Raw genomic sequence first — 23,284 nt, 5'->3', positions numbered from 1 at the left:
ATGCCACTGCCCCAGTTAAGGTGCTAACGCGACCAAATCCAAAATGGATTTTATTGAGCAATAAATGTGAGGTAGAGAGAGAGATGTAAAGAAAGAGAAAAGAGGAGAGAGCAAGGAAGTGACAAGGGGCAGAGACCTCTGCTGGGGCAGGGCAAGTGTGACATTGTCCCCTGTGTGTGTGCCCTTCTTAGGGTGGGGGTTTTACACCTGAGCCAGTTTGGGTAAGGGGGGTGGTGTTCACCCCCTGAGCAGGGATTACCCCACTGTTTCAGGCTGCAATGCAAGATGTAACCAAATGCATGATTTCAATCCCCACCTTCATCAACTGCTATAAACAGGTGGGGCAGGGTTCTTTATCTCTTCTATGACTCAGCCCTGATAACGCCCTCCAGGGGAGATATCTTCTGTGAATGGGCCATTGAGTGTCTCTGCAGGACTGATAAAATTCCATCATCCCATTGTGGGATGCTCCGCCCAAGGGGGAGGATCCAAGCATTCCTACCTGGAGATAAGCTGAGCCTTGCTACAACCAGGAGCAGCTTGTCTGCTGGATTGCCAGAGGACAAAAGCTCCATAACCACCACTGGTTCTTCCTCTGCAGAGGAAGACCAGACCCTTCCACAGGATCACTGCTTGGACAGAATCACGTTCATCACTCCAACAGGACTGCAGCCACCATTTTTTAGGACTGCTGCCATCACCCTGACCAATAGGGTGTCAGGTTATATCCTGACTCTGTCAGTTTAAGGCAGTTTTTCTGTATCATTGCCTTGATCTTCATTTTGTTATTTAATTGCAATTCTGGTTTAGATGTTCCCCATGTTTGCCTTTAAACCAGTACAAATCTCAATGTGCTCATCCCTTGTTATTCTGCCAAAACAGGATTTCCCATCCCCAAACCATTGCCAGATGGAAAAGGAGGCTGTGAGGAAAAGGAAGGATCCCTGGGACACCCAGGCAGGTGAGGAGGAAGTCAGTGCCCTTTTCCCCGTCTCTCCTGCTCCATCTCCCATCTCAACATGGCCCCTGGCTGCAGGACAACCCAGCTGCCAACCCCATCCTATTGGGGATGCACTGGGGGGATCTCCTTCCCCTTCCCTCTGGCACAGAGGCAAATCCCATCCTCTCCTTGTCTTTCCTCCCCCAGACAAGAAGCTGAGGATTGGGACCAGAGAGGACAAATCCCCACAGCAGAACCCTGTAAAAGAGGCTGTTATGAGTGACTCCAGGGCACAGGAATCCAACGAGGAGGAAACTCCCCAGAGATTCCACAGGAGGAGGGGCTCCAAACTCAGCCCAGTGTGCTCTGAGGAGGAAAGACCCTCCCTGAGCCAGGAAGGTGGACAGAGCTTCAGCCAGAGCTCAGAGCTGGTGGTCCATGAGCAGCTTCATGATGGGGAGAATCCCCACAAGTGCTTGGAGTGTGGGAAGAGCTTCAGGCAGAGCAGCACCCTGATCCGCCACCAGATGATCCACACCAGGAAATGGCCCTATGAGTGTGGGAAATGTGGGAAGGGCTTCAGCTGCAGGTCAGAACTCATCAGGCACCAACGCATCCACACAGGGGAGAGTCCCTATGAGTGTCCCCAGTGTCAGAAGAGGTTTCGGACCAGCTCCAGTCTCCTCCAGTACCAGCAGATTCACACAGAGCAGAGGCCCTTCCGCTGCCCTGATTGCAGGAAGGGCTTCAAGCAAAACTCCCACCTCATCAGGCACAGGCGCACCCACACTGGGGAGAGGCCCTATGAGTGCCCCACCTGTGGGAAGAGGTTTCAGAGCAGCTCCAATCTCCTCCTGCATCAGTGGATTCACACGGATGAGAGGCCCTTCCGCTGCCCGGAGTGTGGGAAGGGCTTCAAGCGCAACTCCCACCTCATCACCCACCAACGCATCCACACTGGGGAGAGGCCCTACAAGTGTCCCCAGTGTGGGAAGAGCTTCACCAGCAGCTCTAGCATGACAAAACACCAACGGAGGAACCACTAAGGGAAGCCCTGCGAGTGCCCCAGCTGCAGGAGGAGCTTCATGCACTGCTCCAGCTTCATCCCCAATGGAGGTCTAACGTTGGGAAGAGCGCGGGTGATCCATGTTCCCTATGATCCATGCTGGGAAGGCAACTGGCCCAATACCTTCCCCTCTCAATGACATGGTGTAGAACTGAAGAACATGAGGGTCTTTCCATGGCCCTGTCATTGCATTCACTCTCACCTCAGGTCATTGCCAGGGGCAGGAAAGGGACTTTCTCTCTCCCTGAGGAGAAGGCTGAAATTTCCAGGAAGGGGACATATGTTGTTGGGAAGAGCCAGGAAGTTGTTTTGTAGTTTTCCCTGTAAACAGTTTCATTTATCCTTTCTGTTATCAATATTGTTACTGTTCCATTTGTTCCTTATCTCGTTGCTGTTCCAAATAAATTGTTCTTATCCCAGCCCAGGATCTTTGCCTTTTGTGCTTTCCATGGGAGGCGGGAGGGCAGTGAGGGCAGCGCGGTTTTAGCAAGAGCAGGAAATTGGGGAATCCCATTCCTGAACCCCAGCCCATGGAAACCGAGCATCCCAGCTGGTCCCAGCCCTGGTGGCTGTGGCAACAGCCTTGGGAGCGGGTCCCTGGCTGGGGCTGTGGGAACCTCTTCCCTCTGGTGCCCAGGGACAGGAGTGGAGGGAACGGCTGCAGCTGAGTTGGGGCAGGTTCAGGTTGGATGTCAGGAAAAGGTTTTTGCCCAGAGGCTGCTGGGGCCCTGTCCAGGCTCCCCAGGGAAGGGTCCCAGCTCCAGGGCTCTCTGAGCTGCAGCAGCGTTTGGACAGCGCTGCCAGGCCCAGGCTGGCATTGTTGGGGTGTCCTGTGCAGGGCCAGCAGTTGGACTGGAGGATCCTGATGGGTCCCTCCCAGCTCAGCCAATTCTGTGGTTCTGGGATCCCATGAGCCTGGGGATGGGGCTGCCAATGGTTGCCATGGCAACGGGCCGTGGCTGCAGGCCTGAGTTGGTGTCCATGGCAACCACCTCTGGCAAGGGGTCTCCATGGAGCTGCCAAGGGACTGAGCACAGCAACAGGGGTCTGGTGATGGTTGCCATGGAAACTGACCATAGCAACAGCAGGTTTGTGATGGTTGCCATGGAAACTGACCATAGCAACAGGGGACCAGTTATGGTTGCCATGGATACTGACCATAGCAACAGGGGGCTGGCAAGTGGCCCAGAGCGGAGGCTGCTCTGTGCCCTTGGTGGCATGGACAGAGCAGAGAGGGGGCCCAGGATATTTGTCAGCACCAGCCTCTTTGCCCAGCCCTTGGCAGCCCTGGCTGCTGAGCCCAGCTTTGGCCTGGGCTGAGTTTGGCTGTGGCCCAGCTCCATCCTCCTGCGGGGCTCAGGGCCTGTTCCCGGCCATGGCCAGCCCTGGCTGCCTCTCTGCTGGCCCAGAGGCTGGCAGAGCCCGGGGCAGGGCTGTCTGTGCAGCCCCACAGGTGCCAGGGGCTCTGCAGGAGCTGGCAGAGGCTGCCCAGCAGGGAGGCCATGGGGCACAGAGCCCCAAGGCTGCTGTGGCCACCATGGCACAGGGGCCGTTCCCAGCCGCAATGCTCCTTGTCTGGGCTGGGCCTGCACAGGGGCTGGGCCACCATGGCTGGGCCAGCACAGGGCCACAAAGGGGCCACGCAGCCACTGCCCGGGCTGACAGCAAGGCCAGGCACACACAGGGAATTGCTGAGCATGGCCTGTGCTGGCCAGGCCTGACTGTGCCAAAGGCAGAGCTCAGCTGCCCCTGGGGGCTGCAGGAACAGTCCAGAGCCCAAAGAGCCTCCATGGCTGTGCTGGAGACCAAGGCTGCAGGAGGGAAATGCAGGGCTGCTGCAGGATGGGGAGGGCATTGAATTCCCGCACACACCTCAGCTCTCTGATGATCCCGGCACCATGCTGGGCCCTGTTTCAGACTGGAGCAGAGCAGATGTTGATGGAACAGGAGCCCTTCAGGGCTGTCAGGGACCTGCAGCTTGCAAGGTGCTCTGCTTTCCCTCAGGTGCTCTCAGAGAGATCCAATCAAAGCTCGGCATCTCAGGGCACAACTGGCACTGCCTGTTCATGGGCGAGCAACTGATGTCTGCCTGGAAAGGGGCACAGGTTTCAATACCTGTTAGTTTCCTAATATACAAGCAAATCTTTATTATCTGACTCACTTGAGTACTTTTAGGAGATGGCATATTTTTCCACAAGGAACAGGAATTTTCTGGATCTACTGGATTCTTGTACTGATTCCAGGAAAAAATATCAGTCTTCTTCTCTATGTTAGCCACCAACATTTAGTCTAATATTTCATGATCCTCTTCCTTCCAGTGTTTCCAGCTCTCATGTTTAAATGGCCACATCTAAGGACATCTCTTCACCCGACCAGCCTGATCTATGACCTTCCCATTGATCACAGATTTCCTTCTTCAGATGCTCTCTGGTCATTCAAGCGCCTCTCAACTGAATGGCTTCATGCTTTGAACTTCAGGGAGTTGTCCAGACATTCTGATGTTCAAATATATATCACATTAGATAACAACCTAATTGTCATTATATCTATCACAGAATTATATTTTCTTATGTCTCTGTCTAAAACTGTTCCAGAACAGATCTCCTGGGGATGGTGGACATGTCAGATGCTGCTGGGACATCACAAAGAGCTGAGGTAAGAGCTGTGATGGTTATTAAACTGTTCAAATGTTCAACTTGTGTTTGTTGGCTAGGAATCTTCCGGTGCCTCTGAGTGTCACCAGGCCCTGACCCCAAAGGACACAAACCTGATGAGTTGTGGCTCCCACTGCAGGGGCTGCACTTGGACCTTGGCTCTGCACAGGAGAGCTCTTCATCCCCTTTCTCTCTTTTCCTCCCTTTGGGCATGGAGGGAGCTCCTGACTTCAGCCTGTGACTCATGTGTGCAAAGAGCAAATCTGAGCAGAATTGGGGCAGGAAGGGTTTGGGGGGTGCTTGGGATCTGTGCTGGGCACAGAAGGTGTTTTCCATTCCTCTGAGAGTGTCTTTGTGCAAAGTGGATTTAATATCCAGCAGAGGAATGACTTTCGCATTTGATGGAGCTGTGCCTTCCCTTGGCTTTGTTGGCTGACAAGAAATGAACATCCCTATGTGCCTCGGGCAGCTCCTTCTCCAAGGAAAGCAGGTGGGAGTTGGAGCCAAGTGGCTGAAAGCTGCAGGTGCAGCCTGGGCTGGAGGGAGCTCAGATTTGAAAAGGCTGCTCTGAGTGCCAGGGCTTGGATGGGGGAAATGGTGGGGTGGGGGTAGGGACAGAGTCTGATTGATTGTCAGCCATGGAGGGTCTTTATTTTCATATCTATTCAGACTGCATGAGGAGGTACTTAGATTCAGTGTCAGCTGGAGATTACACGTATCAATAAATTAACAGGGAGAAGAAACCTAAATTGGACCTAGGAAATCTTTTCACACTGTCTCTTTAAATAGAACCTATTCAACTTGACCACACTACTGGAATTCGTCTAATTAACCACAAAATATTTGAAAATTAAATCCAATTACCCCCAGAGGCTTGGCTTGTTAAGATGTTCTGAATGTTAATGAGCCATGGGACACTGAATTCCTGCACTGAAGAGCTGAAGGCTGAACAAGCCTCTGGAGCAGGAAAATCCAGCAGCAGCCTCCAAGGTGCTGAGGATGTCAGCAGCCCCCACTGAGGCCATCCCTGCCCTGAGACCGTGGGGGAATGGGCAGACAAGGAGAGCGTCCCTGGTGCGGGGGCAGCACAACTCAGAGGCACCAGCGGCTCCAGCTGGGAAATGGAGTGTGGAATGTGTCTGGGAAAGCCCTGCCTGGGCTGTGCCAAGCAGGACACACAAGCCCTGACTGCCATTCCCCAAACAACTCTCTCAAGGAGCAATTTAAAATTAATTACAATTCTTTGCGTATTCTGAGTTGGACTCTGGAGAAATACCAACAAAAGATTCTTAGGAGCTCAAAACAACAAAACAGCTTTTACTGGAAACTTTAGAAAATCAGAGAAACTTTGGCAAAAGGTTTAATATGACATTCAATCAACACAAAACACTTCTCAAAGCATTAACTTGGCCCCTTCACTTTCACAAACTCTAAGTGTGTTCAATTTTAACTTACTCAAAATTGGCAAGAAGAGGGAATTAGAAGAAGGAAAAGAAAATACAGAAAGAGAGAAAGTAATAAAAGAAAATTCAGAGGAGCACACACACAGCTACCAACACTGGATTCCAGCAGTGTTCAGATGGAAATTCCAAGAGGAGGTAGGGTCAAGACGTGTGCATGCCTTGTGGTCAGCCTCAAATTCCCCTTGGTCTTCCTGGGCCCTTCCCCCCGGTGGGACTTGGGCTCATTTGGTCCCTCAGGAGCTGGGCTGGGGCTGCAGAGGTGGCTGTGGAGCATTGCCTGTGCTGTGCCAGGGACTGGCAGCCACTGCTGGGCTGGGACAGAGGCTCTCGGGGGATTGGGCATAACCCAGCCTGGACTAAACACACTGAAAGGTTTCCCCTTTGGCCCATGTCTCGAAACATCAGGTCTGCTGTTTGACAACTCAGGTTGGGTTGGTGTCAAGGAGTTCCCTCAGAAATACTGGGTTTGTCCTCCTCTGTGCCTTCCCCTCAGCAGCCTTGGGGATGCTCCTGTGTGAAGCCATCTGTCTCACACAATTTGAGACAACTTCAAACAGGATATTGTGCAATAAGTTGTCACAGAGAAAAATGAGGCCTTTGTCAGGGTCGAGCCATTTGTCGGTGAGGGGAGACTCAGACACTCAATATGAGTGATAAGCAAATTCCACTTTATTGAAGAGAGAGCATCAGACACTTATACAGCGAGTAATAAGCTTATGAATATTCTGTAAGCTAAGCAATCTATTGGTTAAACTATACCATCAACTCTTCCTCATTCCTTAAGGGTTACATGTCTCTTTTCTCATGCCTCTTTCACTCTTTGTTATCCTACCACAGCTAGGCCCAAGGACACTGTTATCTTGCAGGTGCCGGACTTGGAATTAGCCACAGTTTTGTACTTTTCCATTTTCTAGCAGCTAAATTCCCAACATCTCCCCTGTTTTTATTTTTTAAAAAAAATTCTATGGGCTAATTATGTCACACTCCTTGCAACACAAGAATAAGCAATTCTAACAACTAAACAATATTTTTAGCTAGTAAGGTTTCTCTCTCACAAGCAATCCAAGCTAGGGAAACAAACCAAAAAGGCTATCACTAATCGTAAGATATGCTATTTAACAAATACAAAAAAGAATTCTATGTGCCACAAAGCTTAAACAAAACCCAGGTGTGTCAACATAACCCACAAAAACAAGCCAAAGAAAGTTTGCTTTCTATTTTTAAACAGCAGATTCTGATTGTGTTTAACTAAAGTTTTTCTAATGTTTATAACAACACTCTACACACAAGTCATAAAACAAACGCCTATCATAAAAGCATAAATCTATCTAACATTACTTAAACTTAATAGCACTTAAAACACTTAAACTTAAAGTATTTAAATTAACCCGAACTTAACCTTAACAGAACTTAACTGACTTTAAATTTTATACAACTTAAACCCAATATAATTCAAATTTAACAGAATCTAACTTAACTTAAACCTAATATAATTTAATCTTAACAGAAAACTTAACAAAACTTAACCTTAACAGTATTTAACATTTAATGGCACTTAATACACAATTTAACTTAAACTACTTAATAACAAATAAAACTTACTATAAAAATAAAATATAGCATTTATTATAACTTACTTACAGGCCTGATTCTAAAATACTAAACTAAAACAGCTTTCTTCACGTATTTGCTTCAGCCTTTTTATACTTGAATGCACTTAAACATAAAAAGTTTGTTTAAGGTATACATGTAAAAAAAAAATTCTTTTGAATTCAGTGTTTGCTTTTACCTTTACCACATTTAAACAATGCTTAAAAAACACAAAAAACACACTCATCACATCCTACTTCTACAACTACCTTATTTGAAAATTTAACATTTTCAAATTTTTCAAATCATAATTTCAGAGTTTGATGTTCTACCGATTAAAGACTGTGCTTCTAGTATTTAGAGTCTGTGTCAATACTGGTGACCCCAAGACAGCACAACGAATACTTGTGAGCCAAATCGGCCGAAATTTGTCTCCCGCATTCACTGCGCTGATTTCTTTTTCACAGTCTCTTCTAAAAAAAACAATAGGGTTCTTCTAACTTAGGTAATAAACGCTGGCGCAATAGTCTTTGGTGTCGTTTGTTTACCATCACTGATCTCTTAATTGCAGCAGGAATCTTTTCCTTTAGTTGACAAGAGTTACGATTATTATGGCTGTTAAGGTCTCACACCGAAGCCCTTGCCCGCTGCGGGTCAGAGGGAGAAGAGCTCCGCTGGAAAAAGGGCTCCGGTCCCGCGGCGCTTGTGTCGGGGGGGGGCATCCCCCCCGCGTTGGGCTCTCTGCTGCGTGCACTGCAGACACCGCTGCGCTCGTGGCCGCGCGGGTCGCTTTCCCGGCGGCTGCTCGGTTCCCCCCGCGGCCGCCGTCGCTCCCGCCGCTGCGCCCATGCCGAGATTGGAGTGGCACAGCCCTGCAGGTGTCCCGAGCCGCGGCTGTTGCTGCCATTGCAGCAGGGTCGCTGATTTATTGCGCATATACTTGCAGCAATCTCGGGAATTCTCTTCCCAAGTCAACAGTCTATAGTCCCCGCTTTTCTAAAAAGCATTTAAAAGGATTATATGCCGTTTGTCCCTGTATTACCTTTTAACTTGTCATTCATTTAGCACGCTGCAGCTTTTCCAAGCCTTTCCAGGATTTCAATGGCATTCAGTCAGCTGGACTCTCCTGATGAGGTCGTCAGGGCACCGAAGCTCACTCTTTTGCCCACTCTTTTGCCTTTCTCCAGGTCTCCTATATAGGGTTGCCTAAGGCAGGGCCGCTTTTTGTGCCTCCCGGGCTGCGTCGGGACTGACACGCAAATACTGCACCGACCGTGGCTCGCAGGGGTTCGGGTCCCTGTTCTGGGCGCCATTTGTTACAGAGAAAAAAAAATGAGGCCTTTGTCGGGGTCGAGCCATTTGTCGGCAAGGGGAGACTCAGACACTCAATATGAGTGATAAGCAAGTTCCGTTTATTGAAAACAGCGAGTAATAAGCTTATGAATATTCTGTAAGCTAAGCAATCTATTGGTTAAACTATACCATCAACTCTTCTTCATTCCTTAGGGGTTACATGTCTCTTTTCTCATGCCTCTTTCACTGTTTGTTATCCTACCACAGCTAGGCCCAAGGACACTGTTATCTTGCAGGTGTAGGACTTGGAATTAGCCATGGTTTTGTACTTTTCTATTCTCTAGCAGCTAAATTCCCAACATATGTGTGTGTCTTTCTGTAGATCTTCTGTCTTTCTGTTCTCTATTTCTTCTTCTAATCCTACTTATCTGGAATATTTTTGGGTAACTTAACATCTTAAGGGTAAATGTTTTTAGGTTAAATGGGCTAAGTAAATAATGGTAATGCTTTGATAAGAGTTTCATGCTGAAGTGGATGTTGTATTAAATGCTTAGCCCAAGTTCCTTGATTGTCTCTATTTTGCCAGTAAAATTTTGTGTAATTTTGACCTCTTAGCTCAGTTGATTAGGGCATGGTGCTGGTATCACTGAGGCTGTGGGTTCAATTCCTGAGTGGGCCATTCACTTAAGAGCTGGACTTGATGATCCTTGTGGATCCCTTGCTATTAAGAGTATTCTTTAGCATCTGTCTGTGTTGAGAATATCTGGTTGGTGTTTCTCCTGTGCACCAAACTCAAGTCAAGGAACCTTTGGTTATCCCCAGCATTTCAGTGTTCTGGGGTGTTCCAGCCCTGCAGGCTCACAATGGTCTCTTGTTTCCATGAGGCCCCACTGTGTCACACTGGCCCCTTGCTTCCATGGGCCCCAACAGTGCCACAATGATCCCCTTGGTCCCACAACTTCCCACAGTGTCCCACTGGCTCTTTGGTTCCATGAGGATCTGGAGTGTCACCCAGGTTTATGACATTTGTCCTTGCTGCCCCTCACATCCCACTGCCCCACAAACAGCCCCGAGCCACTCGTGAGGGACAGGCCCTGCTGTCCCAGGCTGGGCTCAGGGCTTGGCCTTTCTGTTCCCCCAGCCAGCCCAGGCCTTGCTCAGCATTGCAGTTCCCTGCTCAGAGCCTTTGGCTGCCTGCAATCCTGGCCTCAAGGATCTGCTCTCACCAGGCCCTGGGCAGCCTTTGGCACTCCCTGCCCTCAGTGAAGCCCAGCGCTGCTCCAAGGGACTTGGAGTTTTGCTGCTGATTCCTTGAGCAGCTTCTTCAGCCCCCTCTCAGTGCCTGAGGGTGTTGGACTCAGCCCCAAATCCACCCTGGGGCTCAATAAAATACAACAAGCCCTTGGGGGCTCTTTGTCTTCCTTCAATGGTCTTGAACTCTCCAGTACTTGAACAGCTGATTGGAGTCAGTTTGGAATTCTGTTAAGGAGGAAAACTTCCAAGTGCACCTCATGACTTTTTTTGTTTACTAAATGAATCTTTTTTTATTTTCCATTTCAGAGAAGAGCCGATAAAAGCATTCCCTAGATGATATTGATGCTGAATGTCTCCTTAGGAGGTCTGTGCATGGAAAAGAATGAGCCCCTTGAGGGCTGACCCTGTTTGGACAAGCTGTTCCTCCCCCCAGCCTCACCATATCTGACATGGCCCACCTGGCACTGACATCCCTGTGCCCTGCAGCAGAACCTTGTCCCCTGAGCTCTGCAGCTTCATGTCCCAGCCCATTGCACCATGTCCCACCTGCTCTCCTCAGGGCTCTGCCTGCACATAGGCCCAAGGGAAGTTTTCCTGTTGGGAAGGAAAGAATGGAAAAGCCTGAGCAGGTTTCCTGAACAACAAACCCCTCTCAGGAACCACCTGATCAGTACAGGCTGCCTGGAATGGTGTCACCTTTCTCCAAAGGACAGTGTGAGCAGAAATGATCTCTGGAAGCAGAATTCTCTGAGTCTTGCAGCTGAATTCTCTATCCCCGTCCTTTCCCTGAATCTCTGTTGCAGATGGAAGCTGCTGGTGCCATCCTCACCTTTAACCTCTCTCTTGAATGCAAACAGATGTTCCCAGGTGTGTTCAGCAGGATTTGCTCAATGTTTCTACACAACATTTGTATTCCTCATGGAATGAAGGGGCCATTTTGACACTGAGGGGGTGACGTGGAAGCAAGGAGTCAGTTGTGACCATGGAGTGCCGTGGAACCAAGGGGCCATGGTGACACAGCAGCACCACGTGGATCCAGTGGTCCATTGTGAGAATGTGTATCCAAAGAGACCATGGAGACACCCCCAGAACCTCATGGAACCAAGGAGTCCATGGTGACCCAGAGGTGCAGCATGGAGCCAATGGTCCATGGTGACACTGCCCATCCAAGGAAGCCATTTCGACACTGTGGAAGCTCATGGAGCGAGGGAGGCCATTGTGACACTGGAGAACTTCATGGCACCAAATATCCATGGCGACACAGCAGGGCATCATGGGAACCAAGGAACTGCTGTTGGCAGTAGGGAAACTCAAGGAACCAGGAGCCGTTGTGGCATTGCAGAACTAACAGAGCTGCTGGACCTTGTCCCCTGGCCCTGCACAGCTCCTTGGGAGGCACGGCAGGAGCAGCACCCTGGGAGCCTCGGGAATGCCCCTCTGGGATCCACGGCACCCACTCTCAGGGGCTGGAATGGCAGTTCCCAGCCAGGAAAAGATTTTCCTCCCCTGGGAGGCAAAGCTCTTAAGAAGGAGCCAAAGGCCAAGTGGAGCAAGGTCTTACAGTGACATTTCACTGCCAGCCTTCATAACTTCATCCACGGTTGTTGTAGCTCCTGGATTGGGAATTAAATCAGGGCAGGGTCGTTGGTGGGATCTGCCCTGGGTCAAGAGAGTCACTGAAAGAGAAACAGAGCAGGCAAAGAAAGGCAGGAGAGAAAGGAGGACACAAACACAATAAGCTGAGAAGGTGGCACTCTGAAAAACAGACCAGAACTGACTGAAAAGGAATGGGACAGAAATCAATAGTTCTGAAAGTTTCATTTACTATCAAAATAGATCACATGCACCCAGACCTACACATTCTCAATCCCACACGCTCAAATTTGGATCCCACTTCTCCCAATCTCCTTCCAATCCCATTTCACCCTGGAGACTGTGGAATCAAGTAGATTTGGCATGGGACTGAGTTTTTCTTAGGTGAGAATAAGGCGTATTTACATGGATTGAGCAATTTTGGGGAAAAATTGAGGTGTTTCAATAAGATTGAATAATTTTGAGGCGACATACCAACCTGTCTTGAATTCTGGAGTGCAAGGATATGGAGAACATTTGCTGAAATCCCCCAAGAATCCACAAATCTTCCAGAATATGTCCCAAACCCATAAATTCCTAGTCAAGTAATTGTTAACTGATGGAACTTTATATATTTTTGATAAATTTCTTTCTTTTTAGTCCTATTTCAGGTGGTTTTAAGTGATAAAGAAAAATCAAGAGGAAATTGGGGCTAAACCAAAAGGATAACCAGCCAGGTGTCCTCCCAGCACAGATCACTGAATGTGGGTCACCAGGGCTCTGCCCAACGTGGATCCTCCCATGGGGGATGAAGCTGGAGTGGTGCATGAGGCTCTTCCTGCAATTGGAGCATTTCCCGGGCTTCCCTTACTGGTGCCTCCATTGGTGTCTGGTCAAGGGAGAGCTGCTGGTGAAGCTCTTCCCACACTGGGGAAACTCGTAGGGCCTCTCCTCAGCATAGAGGTGCCGGTGAGTGACGAGGGTGGAGTTGTGCTTGAATCCCTTCGCGCAGTCGGGGCAGTGGAAGGGCCTCTCATCCGTGTGAATGCGCTCATGCAGGAGTAGACTGGAGCTGGCCTGAAACCTCTTCCCACACTGGGGACACTTGTAGGGCCTCTCTCCAGTGTGGATGCACTGGTGGCTGATGAGGTGGGAGCTGCGCTTGACGCCCTTTCCACAGTCGGGGCAGTGGAAGGGCCTCACATCTGTGTGAATTCGCTGGTGGCGGAGGAGGTGAGAGCTGCTCTGAAACCTCTTCTGTCACTCGGGACACTTGTAGGGCTTCTCTCCCGTGTGGATGCGTTGGTGGGTCACAAGGGTGGATCTGTAGCTGAAGCCCTTCCCACACTCCCCACACTCGTATGGCCATTCCCCTGTGTGAATCATCTGGTGGCTGAACAGGGTGCTGCTCCGCTGAAGCTCTTCCCTCACTCCAAGCACTTGTGGGCCTTCTGCCCATGATGAAGCTGCTCATGGGCCACCAGCTCTGAGCTCTGGCTGAAGCTCTGTCCACCTTCCTGGTACAGGCTAGGTCGTTCTTCCTCAGAGCACCCTGGGCTGGGTTTGGAGCCCCTTCTCATGGGGGATGTCTGAGGTTTTTCTTCCCTGTCGGATTCCTGTGCACTAGAGTCGTTCAAAATGGCCTCTTTCACAAGGTTTTTCCATGGAGATTTTTCCTCCCTGGTCTCCATCCTCAGTTCCTTCCCTGGGGGAGGAAGGACAAGGAGAGGATGGGATTTGCCTCCATGCCAGAGGGAAGGGGAAGGAGATCCCTCCAGTGCATCTCCAGCCAGATGGGGTTGGCACCGGGGTTGTCCTGCAGCCAGGGGCTGTGCTGGGCTGGGAGCTGGAGCATGAGAGAGGGGGAATAGGGCACTGACTTCCTTCTCACCTGCCTGGGTATCCCAGGGCTCTTTCCTCTTCCTCACAGCCTCCTCCTTCATTGAGTCAAGGTTTGGGAATAGGAAATCCTTTTTAGGGAAGAAAACAAGTGGTGCGCACATTGTCTTTTATACTGGTTTTAAGGCAAACCTGGGGAGGGTCTAAACCAGATTTTCAATTTAATAAGAAAATTTAGATGAAGGCAATGATACAGAAACACTGCCTTAAACTGAGAGAGTCAGGATATAACCTGACACCCTGTTGGTCAGGGTGTTGGCAGCAGTCACATTTAATGGTGGCTGCAGTCCTGTTGGAGTGATGAACATGATTCTGTCAGAGCAGTTATCCCGTAGAAGGGTCTGGTCTTCCTCTGAAGGTCCAGTGGTGGTTATGGAGCTCTTGTCCTCTGGGAATCCAGTAGGCAAGATGCTCCTGGTGTTGAAAGCCTCAGCTTATATCCAGGTAGGAATGCTTGGATCCTCCCCCTCGGCAGAGCATCCCACAATGGGATGATGGAATTTTATCAGTCCTGCAGTGACACTTAATGGCCCATTAACAGAAGATATCTCCCCTGGAGGCCGTTATCAGGGCTGAGTCATGGAAGAGATAAAGAACACTGCCTGCCTTTTTATAGCAGTTGATGAAGATGGGGATTGAAATCATGCATTTGGTTACATCTTGCATTGCAGCCTGAAACAGTGGGGTAATCCCTGCTCAGGGGGTGAACACCACCCCCCTTACCCAAACTGGCTCAGGTGTAAAACCCCCACCCCAGGAAGGCCGCACACACAGGGGACAATGTCACACTTGGCCCTGCCCCAGGGAGGTCTCTGTCCCTGTCACTCCCTTGCTCTCTCCCCTTTTCTTTTTCTTTCCAACACTCTCTCTATCTCACATTTATTGTTCAATAAAATCCACGATGGATTTCGTCTTGTTAGCACATTAATCGGTGCAGAGGCATCTCTCTAACAATCTTCTTAACCAGATTGCAACATTATTTTGGCACAGTGTGTTTAGGCGCTGTTCTCTGTGTGCCTTTGACAACATCATGGTTCCCTCCTCTGAGGAGGTTGTGGTTCTCTCTTGAAACTTGGATGCAGCTTCCTCTGAGCGACCTACGAGAGAACTAATGAGAAAAATGGCTGTTGTGGGTGGCCAGTATAAAGGAAATATTTTGTTGTCCTTGCTTGAAAAGTTTGTTAAAATCACTGGAGGAAAGGGAGCAAATGATACCAGCAAGACTGACAAGGTTCATTCACCCCATGGTGAGGAACACAAGGGGCTGCTGAAAGTCCTACAAGAAGCCCAGCTCCAGTAGCTAAATTCCCAATTAACTACTGAATTCCCAGGCTTAAGTTCCTTGGAAAATGTGAGAATCATTATTCTCTTCATCTCTGTCACCTTTGTGACAGCTACACAGAGCTTCCCCTTCCTTTTAATAATATCTGTATTGGGCTGAATTTGCACTTTTCTTTTATTGGAACCTGCCAGCAGCTGAGCTGGAGCTGTGCAGGAACCAATGAAACTTGGAATTGACGTAGAATTGCTTTATTGTCAGCTGGTGCTATGGGGGCCGTGGGGCAGAGGGGTGGGAAAGGGGGGGTCCGGGGTGGGAGCAGAGGAAATGCTGGGACCGGGTGCTGAGCACAGGGCTGAGCACACAGAGATGGTTTTGTTCTTGCTGACCTTGCACTGAGCCAAGGCCTGTCCTGCCCCTTGTCCAGCCATGCTGGGGAGGGGCTGAGGGTGTGGGGGAGGTTGCGAGGGGACAGAGCCCGGACAGGTGACCCCAGCTGACCCCAGGGATACCCCAGACCAGAGCACATCATGATCAGTGTATGAAATGGGGGGAACAAGGAGGAAGGGGGAATTTTGGAGTGAGCGCTTTTGTCTCCCCAGGTAACACTTAGGCAGGATGAGGCCCTGTTTCACTGGTGGGCAGGGCCAGCACCAAAGACACAGACACCAACTTATATTAAGGAACAGGCTAATTTAGATAATGCAAGTTTTCAAAAATTTACAAAAATATTAGATAGGCAAAGCAAATAATCATTAGTAAATAATTCCAAAAGAGAAGATGTTGAAATGATTATCACACAACTTTGCATTTCTGGCTGCAGGCTCTGGAGATTCTATCTCTGCCTTCAGTCAGGGTTGCATTCCCTAACAAGTCCTGGTACCAAATCCTGCCTTCCAAGGCTGGAACAGTGTCTCAGGTTTAGCTGAGTGTGTGTTCAATTACCATCTGTTAAAGGTGGGGCAATTATCATTTGTTAATTGAGCAGTTTACTTTATCTCTTACACAAGGAATCCTCCCTCCAGGGAGATATCCTAAGGTAATGGGCCATTGAGTGTCACTGATAAAAATTACATCATCCCATTGTGAGAAACTCCACCCAGAGGGAGGAGCCAAACATTCCTACCTGGATATAATCTGAGGATATGAACAACACAGTCAGCCTTCTCCCACAGGACACCCACAAGAGCAGCTTTCAGCTCCACTGGATCCCAAAGGAAGACCAGGCTGATCTACACCACCACTGGACCTTCAGAGGAAAACTCCATCCTTCTGCAGGATCGCTGCTCTAACAAAACCACCTCTGTCACTCCAGGAGCACTGCAGCCACCCTTTAACAGGAGTGCTACCAACACTCTGACCCACAGGGTTTCAGGTTGTATTCTGACACTGCAAGTAGATTTTTAATACTATTTCATTTGTATTTTTAATTTTCCTACCGAAGAACTGTTATTCCTCCTCCCACAGATTTCGCTTGACAGCCCCTTACTTTGAAAATTATAATTCCAAGGGAAGGGATTAACATTTTCCGTTTCAAGGATGTCTCCCGCCTTCCTTAGCAGACACCTGTCTTTTCAAACTGACACAAAGCCCCAGGACACCCAGGCAGGTGAGGAGGAAGTCAGTGCCCCTTTCCCCCTCTCTCCTCCTCCAGCTCCCAGCCCAGCACGGCCCCTGGCTGCAGGACAGCCCCAGTGCCAACCCCGTCTTGCTGGGGATGCATTGGAGGGATCTCCTTCCCCGTCCCTCTGGCATGGAGGCAAATCTCATCCTCTCCTTGTCCTTCCTCCCCCAGGGAAGGAACTGAGGATGAAGACCAGGGAGGATAAAACCCCATGGCAGAACCTCATAGAAGCAGCTGTTTTGAGAGGCTCCATGGCACATGAATTGAATGGAGAGGAAAATTCCCAGAGATTCCACAGGAGGAGGGGCTCCAACCCCAGCCCAGGGTGCTCTGAGGAAAGATCCACCCTGTGCCAGGAAGGTGGACAGAGCTCCTGCCAGAGGTCAGAGCTGATGGCCCAGGAGCAGCTTCATGATGGGGAGAAGTCCCACAAGTGCTTGGAGTGAGGGAAGAGGTTCAGGCAGAGCAGCCACCAGATGATCCACACCAGGGAATGGGCCTACGAGTGTGGGGAATTTGGGAAGGGCTTCAGCTACAGATCCACCCTTGTGACCCACCAACGCATCCACACTGGGGAGAGTCCCTATGAGTGTCCCCAGTGTCAGAAGAGGTTTCAGAGCAGCTCTCACCTCCTCCGCCACCAGCGGATTCACATGGATGAGAGGCCCTTCTGCTACCCTGACTATGGGAAGGGCTTCAAGCGCATCTCCCACCTCATCATCCACCAGCGCATCCACACTGGGGAGAGGCCCTATGAATGTCCCCTGTGTGGGAAGAGGTTTCAGACCAGATCAAATCTCCGTCTGTATGAGTGGAGTCACACTGACGAGAGGCCCTGACTGTGGGAAGGGCTTCAAGCACAACTTCTTCCTCATCAGGCACCGGCGCATCCACACTGGGGAGAGGCCCTACGAGTGTTCCCAGTGTGGGAAGAGCTTCGCCCAGAACTCTGACTTGACCATGTACCAGCAGAGGCACCAGTAAGGGAAGCCCTGCGAGAGCCCTGACTCCAGAAGGACTTCATGCCCAGTTCCAGTTTCATCTGCCATTGGAGGACCCATTTTGGGAAGAGCCCTGGTGATCCATTTTCTGTGTGATCCATTCTGGGAAGACAGCTGTCCCTTTTCCTGCCCCTGCCAATGATCTGATGTGGGATTGAAGAACATGAGGATCTGGCCACGGCCCTGTCATTACATTCAGTCTCACCTCAGAACATTGCCAGGGTAAGGAAAGGGACCCTCTCTCTCCCTGAGGAGAAGGGTGTCCTTTCCAGGCAGGGGGAAATTGTGGACAGGAAGAGCCAGGCAGTTGTGTTGTAGTTTTCCCTTTTTCTTATCTCTTATCAGTATTGTTTCTGCTTCTGTTTCTTCCTTATCTTGTTGCTGTTCCAAATAAATTGTTCTTATCCCAGCCCAGGATCTTTGCCTTTTGTGCTTTCCATGGGAGGCAGGAGGGCAGCACGGTTTTAGCAGGAGCAGGAAATTGGGGTATCCCATTCCTGAACCCCGGCCCCTGAAAACCGAGCATCCCAGCTGTTCCCAGTCCTGGTGGCCATGGCAACAGCCTTGGGAGCGGGTCCCTGGCTGGGGCTGTGGGAACCTCTTCCCTCTGGTGCCCAGGGACAGGAGTGGAGGGAACGGCTGCAGCTGAGTTGGGGCAGGTTCAGGTTGGATGTCAGGAAAAGGTTTTTGCCCAGAGGCTGCTGGGGCCCTGTCCAGGCTCCCCAGGGAAGGGTCCCAGCTCCAGGGCTCTCTGAGCTGCAGCAGCGTTTGGACAGCGCTGCCAGGCCCAGGCTGGCATTGTTGGGGTGTCCTGTGCAGGGCCAGCAGTTGGACTGGAGGATCCTGATGGGTCCCTCCCAGCTCAGCCAATTCTGTGGTTCTGGGATCCCATGAGCTTGGGGATGGGGCAAATGGTTACCATGGCAACGGGCTCTGGCTGCAGGCCTGAGCTGGTGTCCATGGCAACCAGCCCTGGCAAAGGGTCTCCATGGAGCTGCCGAGGGACTGACCATAGCAACATGGGGCTGGTGACAGTTGCCATGGAAACTGAGCATAGCAACATGGTCCTGGTGATGGTTGCCTGCTAAGGGTCCGATTAGTCACAGGCCCTCAGAGGGGTTCCATGGGGACTTTCCAAGAGTCTCCAGGCTGTTCAAGAGCTGGAATGTCACAGGTAGACACAGGGGCTCCATGGAGGCCTCCCAGGGCTTTCTGAGGATGGTAAAGAGCCCTGTGGTCAGAGGCAGTCACAGCCATTCCATGGTGACATCCCAGGGGACCTTGGACTGCAAAGGCACTGATCTGTCACAGACACTCACGGGGGGTCCACGGTGACATCCTAGGAGTCCCCAGGCTGCCAAAGAGCCGGGATGTCCCAGACACTCACAGGGGTTCATGTCATGGGCACAGTGAGACCTTCAGGCAAAATTTATTAGAGAAGCTCCTGTTGGGTCACAGGGTGCAGAAAGGAGCCCCAATAGCCTCCAGAGATCCCCAAATGTCACCGTTGAATCAGAAATGACATAGACTCAGGTCAGACATCTAAGGGCTAAAAGCCACCTGTTTTTTCAATCCTCTTCTTTTACACCTTGCTTTGCTACAGGTGGACCTCATTGGTCATTTAATCAACAGATTTCACGTGATTGGCCAATTAAAGCAACACCCTTCAGTAAACAACTTTATGGAAAAACCAACTTATTATAAATATTGTCAGGGTACCAGTTATTGATGTTTGTTTTACCTTGGGCCATTCTGGGGGCTGCCTGGATGGGGGAAACCATCCTGGAGCAGTTCAGTGCCAGATAAAAGGAGATGCAGAGGACCTTTTTGGTCTTCAGCTTCTAGTTTATTTTTATATTATCTCAAGTTTTGCATTGATGTCCACATCAGGCTTAGCATGCTAGAAAAACACCTCAAAATTGCCCCAAAATATTCGGTTTCAAGGTCTTTGAAAGTTACCAATTAACTCTTAAAACATATATTATCTCTCCTTATCGACCAATAACTCATCCCTTGACTGTCCACATAATCTCTGCACTGTGCTTTCCTTGACCAATCATCCTGTGCCACCAATACTGCAGAAAATGGAGTAGATGAAGAAGATGAAAGGGACTACACCCAAATTCCTCCATTTTGCTTCCTATCTAGATGACCCTTAAAAATCCCAAAACATAAATTTCTCACCCAAGGGACATGGTATACAACCTTTTAATTTATTTCACACTTTGGTAAATTCTAATCTGTCTCAAAGTCCTGGAAGTCCTCTCCATGAGGTAAGGTTAAAGGCAGTGTTTCTCTGGGGGTCAGGACCCCTCAGAGCAGACAGAAAAATATTCTCTGTGCCCTGGATTCCCACACATTTAACCTAAAAACCTTTAACCCTTAACATGTAAAGTTACCAAAAATGTTCCAGGTGAGTAGGATTAGAAGGAGAAGGAATAGAGAACAACAGAAAGACAGAAGATCCAGAGAAAGACACACACATAGGTACCAACTGCTCAGGTTCCAGCATCCCCAAGGGAGGAACCCCAAGAGAAGGCAGGACCCAGATCATAGTCTGGCCTCATGGTCTGGCTTTAAACCCCCTGGGCCTTCATGGCCCCGCCCCTGGGGTGGGACTTCCAGTTGCTTGTCCAATATGAGCTAGGGTAGCACCAGCTGCCAGTGTGTGATTGACTGATTAGCAGCTAAGCTAATCAGAGCTGGGATAACATCACCCCCTGCTGTGTGATTGACAGCTCTGCTGGGCCAGGGCTGGGGGCGCGGCTCTGTCCCACCACAAACCAAGGCCTGACCCGACCCTGGCCCCACACAGGCATTCCGAGCATCCCAAGGTGTCTCGGGACATCGATCTCATCCAGCCTCTGACAGCGACCACGGTGACACTACGGAACCTCATGGAACCATGGGTCAGCTGTGACAATGCAGGTCCAAAGAGACTATGGTGAGACTGTGGAATCCAGGAATCATGGAATCAAGGAGACCATTGTGCAAATCATGGGCCCTATGGAAGCAAGGATCAATGATCAAACTGTGGTTTGATTGTGATTGATTTAAAATAGAAACAAGGAGCCATTGTTCCACAGTGGGGCTGTGTGGGCCCAATGGACCCTTTTGATTGTTGGGGCTGATGAAAGCAAGAAGCCATTGTGACATTGCCAGACCTCATGGGATCAAGGAGACCATTGTGACAGTGTGAGGACCCATGAAGTCAATGGATCATGGAACAGGTCTGCCTGGTTTGGCCTCCTGGGGGCTGTCTGACAGGTCTCCCTGAATTTGACATGTCAAGGGCCACTTCCCATCTGACCGTGAAGCACACGTGCTTATATTTGTATGGGAAAGAACTGTCTTTCTTGTCTAGGCACCCATGGCCAAAATTGGGGTTCTGCGTCTAAAATTCTCTATACCCAAGGGTTACTCCCAGACAAAACCTGCCCATACAGTCAAGTCTGGCTAGATCTGACCTCTGGTGACTCCCTCTCATTTGCCTTTGTACCACTGGGGCTCACTTTTTCCCTTTCTATAGAGACCATTGTGACACTGCGGAGCACTGTGGAACCAATGAGCCATGGTGACAATGCAGGCCCTTGTGGAACCTGTTACACTGTAGGAACTTGTGGAACCAAGGGGAACATTGTGACCCTGCAGGGTACCATGGACCCAAGGGGCCATTGTGACACTGCGGGACCTTGTGGAACCAAGGGGAACATTGTGACCCTGCAGGGTACCATGGACCCAAGGGGCCATTGTGACACTGTGGGACCTTGTGGAACCAAGAACATCTTTGTGGCTCTGTTGGACCACATGGTCCCAAGGGCCCAGTGTGAAGCAGCAGGGCTTTGTGGAGCCAAGAGACCATTGTTGCATTTCAGGGCCTCATGGAGCCAAAGGGCCTTGTGATCCTGCGAGGCACTGTGGATCCTTGGAGAGCATTGTGGCATTGCAAGGCCCCACAGAATCATGGAGACCACTGTGACACTATGGGGCCCTACGGAACCAAAGGAACATTATGACCCTGCAGGGCCTCATGGAAGCATGGGGCCATTCTGATGCTATGGGAAGTTGTGGAAACAAGGACATCATTGTTGCACTACTGGGCCCCAATGGAACCAAGGGGCCATTGGACACAGTGAGGCTTCATGGAAACAATAAATCATTATGGCACTGTGGGGCCTTGTGGAACCACGGAGACCATTAAGATCCTTAAGGACTTGTGTAATCAAGGGGCCGTTATGACACCATGGGACATCATGGAAGCAAGAAAACCATTGTGACATTGCAAGGCCTCATGGAAACAAGAAGCTGCTGTGACACTGCAAGCAGCTACTTGTTCCCTGTGGAGAAAAGGGAACATGAAGCAGGTGTGGCTGCCTTGGCCTCTCAGGGGTCACCTGACAGGTCTGGCTGACCTTGGAATGTGGAAGGCCACTCCCATCTGCCCCTGAAACACTGGGGCTCTGGGGTTTTCTTTTTATGGAAAAGAACTGTCCATCTTTTCCTGGCATCCATGGCCAAAATCCAAATTTCTGAGTATCTAAGGATTGTTGCCAGACAAAAGTTGCCGGGACAGACAGGTCTGACTGGTCTTTGACTCCTGAGGGGCAGCACTCACCTGTTCTCCACACACTGGAAAGGGCTCTCTGCTTTTCTTTTTATGGAAGAAAAACATTCCTCTTCTCCAGGCACAAATGTCTGAAATTAGGACTCCGCATTCATAATTTCAAATATCCAAGGGTTGCTCCAAGCAAACCTGCCAGGACAGACAGGTCAGGCTTGCCTTGGCCTCTGGTGGTTGCTGTTCATTAGCTCCAGAAACATGGGGGCTCCGTGGTTTCCTTCCTATGGAAACCAATGTGACACTGGGAGCCTTGTGAAATGAAGGGGCCATTGTGACACTGCAGAGCACCATGGATCCAAGGGACCATTGTGACACTGTAGAGCCTTGTGGAACCAAAGACATCACTGAGGCTCTGTTGGGCTACATGGTCCTAAGGGGCCATTGCAAAGTAGAGCTGTGGTAGTTAGCCCAGCTGTAACTCAGAGTCAGCCAGATTTTACCCCAAAAGAATCGGGCATGAGTTTCAAGCGCTGGGAATGATTAGTTTGACTTAGGGTGAACTTGATAGTTACTCAATAAGCCTTTAGTGTTGTTATGCTAACTTCTCCAAGTTCTACTCCCCTATTGGTTACTTGTTTACCCTATAGGGTTATTGTTCTAGAGGGTTCTACCCCCAAGTGTACATGTTGTCGCTTCCCCTTTGTCTCAGGTCTTTGGATCCTGCCCCTCATACTGTTAGTGACTACTCCATGTTTATTGTTTTTCACCCTGTTATTAAAGTTTCTTTTAAACAACTCCATTGATCCTGCTCCTTTTCATTTTCACCACCCTTGCCCTGAAGTCAGGGAACCAGAGAGGTTTGTCACAGCCACCCTCATTGGGACATTTGGTGCTTGAAAAGGGACCATGACATTCGGGGCTCCCTGTGTCAGTCACGTCAGCTGGGGTAAGCTGATGGATAGGTCAGTGCTCCCCAGAATTTTGAATTGTGCCAGGCCTGGTGGATTCATCCTTACTTCAAGGAACCTTGCCCAGGATCAGCAGGGACAATGACGGTTTCACCTGCATAGGACTGTAAGTGGGTTTGG

At 49.9% G+C, this 23,284-nt stretch overlaps 2 protein-coding genes across 2 annotated transcripts in view; both read right to left on the bottom strand.

Annotated features, from left to right (window-relative positions):
* Positions 1-23,284, bottom strand: part of LOC141730023 (serine/threonine-protein kinase pim-1-like) — a 354,289-nt gene that overhangs the window by 80,690 nt on the left and 250,315 nt on the right. The window lies entirely within an intron of this gene.
* Positions 1-23,284, bottom strand: part of LOC141730024 (uncharacterized) — a 110,749-nt gene that overhangs the window by 63,198 nt on the left and 24,267 nt on the right. Inside the window, 2 exon segments of the mRNA XM_074546663.1 lie at positions 8,346-8,613; positions 12,770-13,225. Of these exon segments, the coding sequence (XP_074402764.1) occupies positions 8,346-8,613; positions 12,770-13,225 (724 nt within the window).

This window comes from Zonotrichia albicollis, chromosome 9 (assembly GCF_047830755.1).
Source record: "Zonotrichia albicollis isolate bZonAlb1 chromosome 9, bZonAlb1.hap1, whole genome shotgun sequence".
Lineage (NCBI taxonomy): Eukaryota > Metazoa > Chordata > Aves > Passeriformes > Passerellidae > Zonotrichia > Zonotrichia albicollis.
The sequence above is the reverse complement of the archived record's forward strand: the minus strand, read 5'-3'. Positions and strand labels throughout refer to the sequence as shown.